Here is a 3,833-nt window from a genome sequence, read left to right as displayed (position 1 = left end):
AAAAAAAACATTAAATATTCAGGTCTATAACATTCAAATATTCCAACACCTATTACCAATTTAAATATTTTAGGGTTTTTAAATTTGGATGCGGTTTCTTATTATGCAAATGCATCTTTGCAACTAATTTTCAATTGTACTCACATACTAAATATCTTGATTAATTCTTTAGAAGACAATGTATAACTTGCATACTTATATACATCACAGGTATGTCAACTATGTGTATCTAGTATAAGAAATCAGGTTGGTCTTCCTTACGTTAACATAGAACAGCAAGATGCTTCTGAGTTTATTAGTGCACTCATATCTTTATACGAACCCTTACACAATTCTTTGCTTCATCAACTTCAAACGATATTAAAATACTCTAGGTGTAAATAGAGTAGAGTATATATTTTTAAATAATTATATAATTCAATTTAATGTACCGAAAACACACAAAAATTGTCACAATGCATTCCATGTTGAATGACCTGTCTAAAGAAGTTACAATAGAAAATATAACTTGTAGTGCTTCTGATACTACTTCAAACCGTACACAGACAACAAAAATACTCAATACTCATGAATATTTGTACTTTCAAATTCAACTTTGGAGTGTGTGAATACAAAAATTACAAATCTTCATATAAATGCATTAGCCACCATAACAAATTACGGTTGATAGTAAATGTTATACTTTAGGCTCGATCATTTGCCATCATGTTCAACCTATGACTGAAGCCCATTATAGCCCATTATACATCAATAATAAAACATCAAAATAAATGGGCAAGATGTAACGATACATCTGAACAGTTTGAACGGTGGCCTCGTCGTGTTAAAAACGTTTGCATAATAATAATGGAAAAAAAATAAAAAATATTACGTATAATAATGTACTAGTATATTATTAAATATGATAATTTATAAGAAATAATGATATCCCAAAAAAAAACATTCCGACATCTCCGTGTAAAAAAACGATAAGTAAATAATAAAAAAAATAAATAAAAAATGCTATAAAATGTTTGATGAAAGGTGGAATCTAAGTAAATAGTTTAACGTGTAAAATGTATCTATCGGTTAATTAATTCAAATTTAATAAAATTGATTTTTTTTATTAATTTATAATATGAATATTAATTATTTTAATTAAAACTGATCCAAATTTAGTTTACTTGGCTGGAAGATTCAATCTAAGAAATGTCTAGAAAAGTTTTTGTAATAGACAATGCAGGACCCATTAAAATAAATAAAATTGTTTCCGGCCAAATAAACTTAATTTGAATTACTTTTAGTTAAAATGGTTTATATTATAAATTAATATAAATAACCAATTTTTATAAAATTTGAATTAATTAACTGATAGATAAATTTTAAACGTTAGACTATTTACTTAGATTCCACCTTATATCACACGTTTCATAGCATTTTTTTTTTCATTTTTTTTGTTTTTTTTTTTACACGGAGTTGATGGTGTGTTCTTAATGGAATATTATTTAAATAAAGCCCGAACGAGGCAAATGTAAAATCTTCCAACAGAAAGCAAAGTTTACAACTATGTTGCGGGGTTATCGCAGTGTGTCACGCGCAACTGGTCCTGAAACGTTTCCGTTAGTTGTACGAGATTTCCTGTGTCGCGGTCTATGGCCTCCGTCACAACATCTCTTATTTCCCACAAAGTCCACGAGATTCCACCGGGACTGGTTGTCTGCTGGGTTGTACGCGCGACCGCCAACTCCACCGTGGACGACGCATGTTCGGAATTATAAAACGACCTCCGAATGCAGGGCGCAATGCTCAGTAGCAGTTTGGACGAGCCCGTTGACTGCTGCCGGATATCAGACCATTTCGAGAAACTCAGTTTCGTCAAAAATGGGAATCTGGACTCTATAAGTAGAAGATAATTTATGTACACACATGCGAGTCATATTGATCATGCATTGAACTCAAAAACTGTCCTGGGTTCTAGTATACCACAGGGATAGGGGAATATAATTATTATAATACTCAAAATCCGGTCCTATTAGTAAAAATATTACTATAACTTAAATGATAGCATAAATAAAACATACTTGATGATTCAAGTGGCATGTGATTCAACAAAATAATCGTTTTTACCGCCAATTCGTTGCTTTTCATTTCAATCAGGCCAGTTGAACATTTGGCATCTGGACGTTTCTTAGGCACTAAAATAAAAAAATCAATATAATTAGGACCTCAATTATAAACGAATTCATTGGCGACGAATGACTCACAAATGGTTATGGATCTTATTGCGTCCATGGAACCAAGGGCGTCCGTCACCACTTTATGCATCTTTTTAGCGCAAATATCCAACGGTGCATTATAAAAATGTAAAATCTATTGGGAAGATAATTAATTGTCAGTCGTTCAACTATTGAATTACGTAAACTCGTTGTCCGTACGTCAATGTAAACACGTTTTAATACGCGAGCGTTTTCACTTACTTTTGACGGGGTCGCGATACGTCGTTGATCTGCGTATTTCATCTCTTTTTCGACAAATCGGTTGAACTTGCTTTTCAGGTAAATTTTCTTAGCTGGCGTACCGTCTGATAAGGTTCTCGACGTTCCATGATCATTAATATAGGAATGTTTCGAATACCTAAAACAGCGACGACAGACATGATGCGATGTTCTATGATTTTATGATTTTCCTATATGCTATGATTTTTGTTTATAAGCATATTTACGCCACCTTTTGTTTGAGGTGATTCGGGATGATTATGGTTCTTGCAATATACTCGCGTAATACGCACTTTCTCAAATGTTTATCGTAATCCATAATCTTATTGGGGATCAAGAGAAACCTACCCTTACCCCGCCATTCAATCATAACCCGACGTAAAGAAATCCCAGTAGGAATTTACGACACTCACTTGACTTTTAGATTTGTAGTTTTATCCAACCGAATCAAGTTCAACTTGGACACACATCTCTTAGCAGCCTCGACGTCCTGCAGTTCGACGAGTACTTGGTTTCCGTTCAAAATCTTCACTGCTGTAACATTTCCGTAAATACAAAACAAATTAAAAACCTTATCGCAATTGACGTTCATTCTTTCCAATCCGTAAACGATTAGGACTCTGTTCGGCACGCCACGCCACAAGGACTGCGGACAAGGCAATGGTCTGGTAGTATCACCACTACCGGGCTGGGATTGTCTGCCAATAGGTCGTTTTGACCGTGCTTTGTTGTTTCTAAACAAAAGTCGTCATTATTATGACAAACCTATTGTTTCACAGTCAATCGATCATGTATGTAATTATTTATCAAATATTTACCCTCCGCTCGAATGGTGGTTTTCTGACGACCCTAAATGCTGGTCGTCATTAAACTTTCGATTAGTGGATCGAACTGATGGGCCTGTGCGTCTTAAGTTGTTCTGGTAACATTCTGCCTTAACTCTGTCCATTATAGTATACTTCTTGTAAATCCCAAAGCTTTTGCGAATATTTTTCAATATTTTCTGGCTTTTCTTCGTAAAGAAACAAACCGTACGTTGTCCTGATATATGTGGCCGTTAAGATAGGATTTAACGTTTAAACAATGAGAACAAAGAATACTATTTGTAATACAATAGAATGTATTTCACGGAAGATACTGGTATAATGAATTTAAAATATCAATAACCAGCCTTTATAGGCAAATAAACACGTATTCATAGTTTCACTTTTTTTTATTTAGCCAGTTATGATAATTTTTTAATAAACAATTTTATTCTTAATATTTTCTTATATTTTTCTTTTTTAGACAACTTCTATTATTTATCCCGCACGCGATTAGTATAAATAACGGAAAAAATCCATATTTAATATAATATTT

General features: G+C 33.2%; 1 protein-coding gene across 1 annotated transcript; it reads right to left on the bottom strand.

Annotated features, from left to right (window-relative positions):
* Positions 1-2,060: 2,060 nt before the first annotated feature.
* LOC112688474 (heterogeneous nuclear ribonucleoprotein L-like) lies at positions 2,061-3,438 on the bottom strand (the record flags this gene model as incomplete). Its single annotated transcript, XM_025561663.1, has 5 exons — positions 3,293-3,438; positions 2,888-3,208; positions 2,457-2,613; positions 2,244-2,349; positions 2,061-2,174 (listed from the first exon to the last, which is right to left on the bottom strand). Coding segments are annotated over exons 1-5 (829 nt in total), but the record flags the coding sequence as incomplete, so codon positions are not given.
* Between the last annotated feature and the right edge of the window lie 395 nt (positions 3,439-3,833).

This window comes from Sipha flava, unplaced genomic scaffold (genome assembly GCF_003268045.1).
Source record: "Sipha flava isolate LNK unplaced genomic scaffold, YSA_version1 39860_pilon_pilon, whole genome shotgun sequence".
Lineage (NCBI taxonomy): Eukaryota > Metazoa > Arthropoda > Insecta > Hemiptera > Aphididae > Sipha > Sipha flava.
Note: the sequence above shows the minus strand (reverse complement) of the source record. Positions and strands in the feature narration are given on the sequence as shown.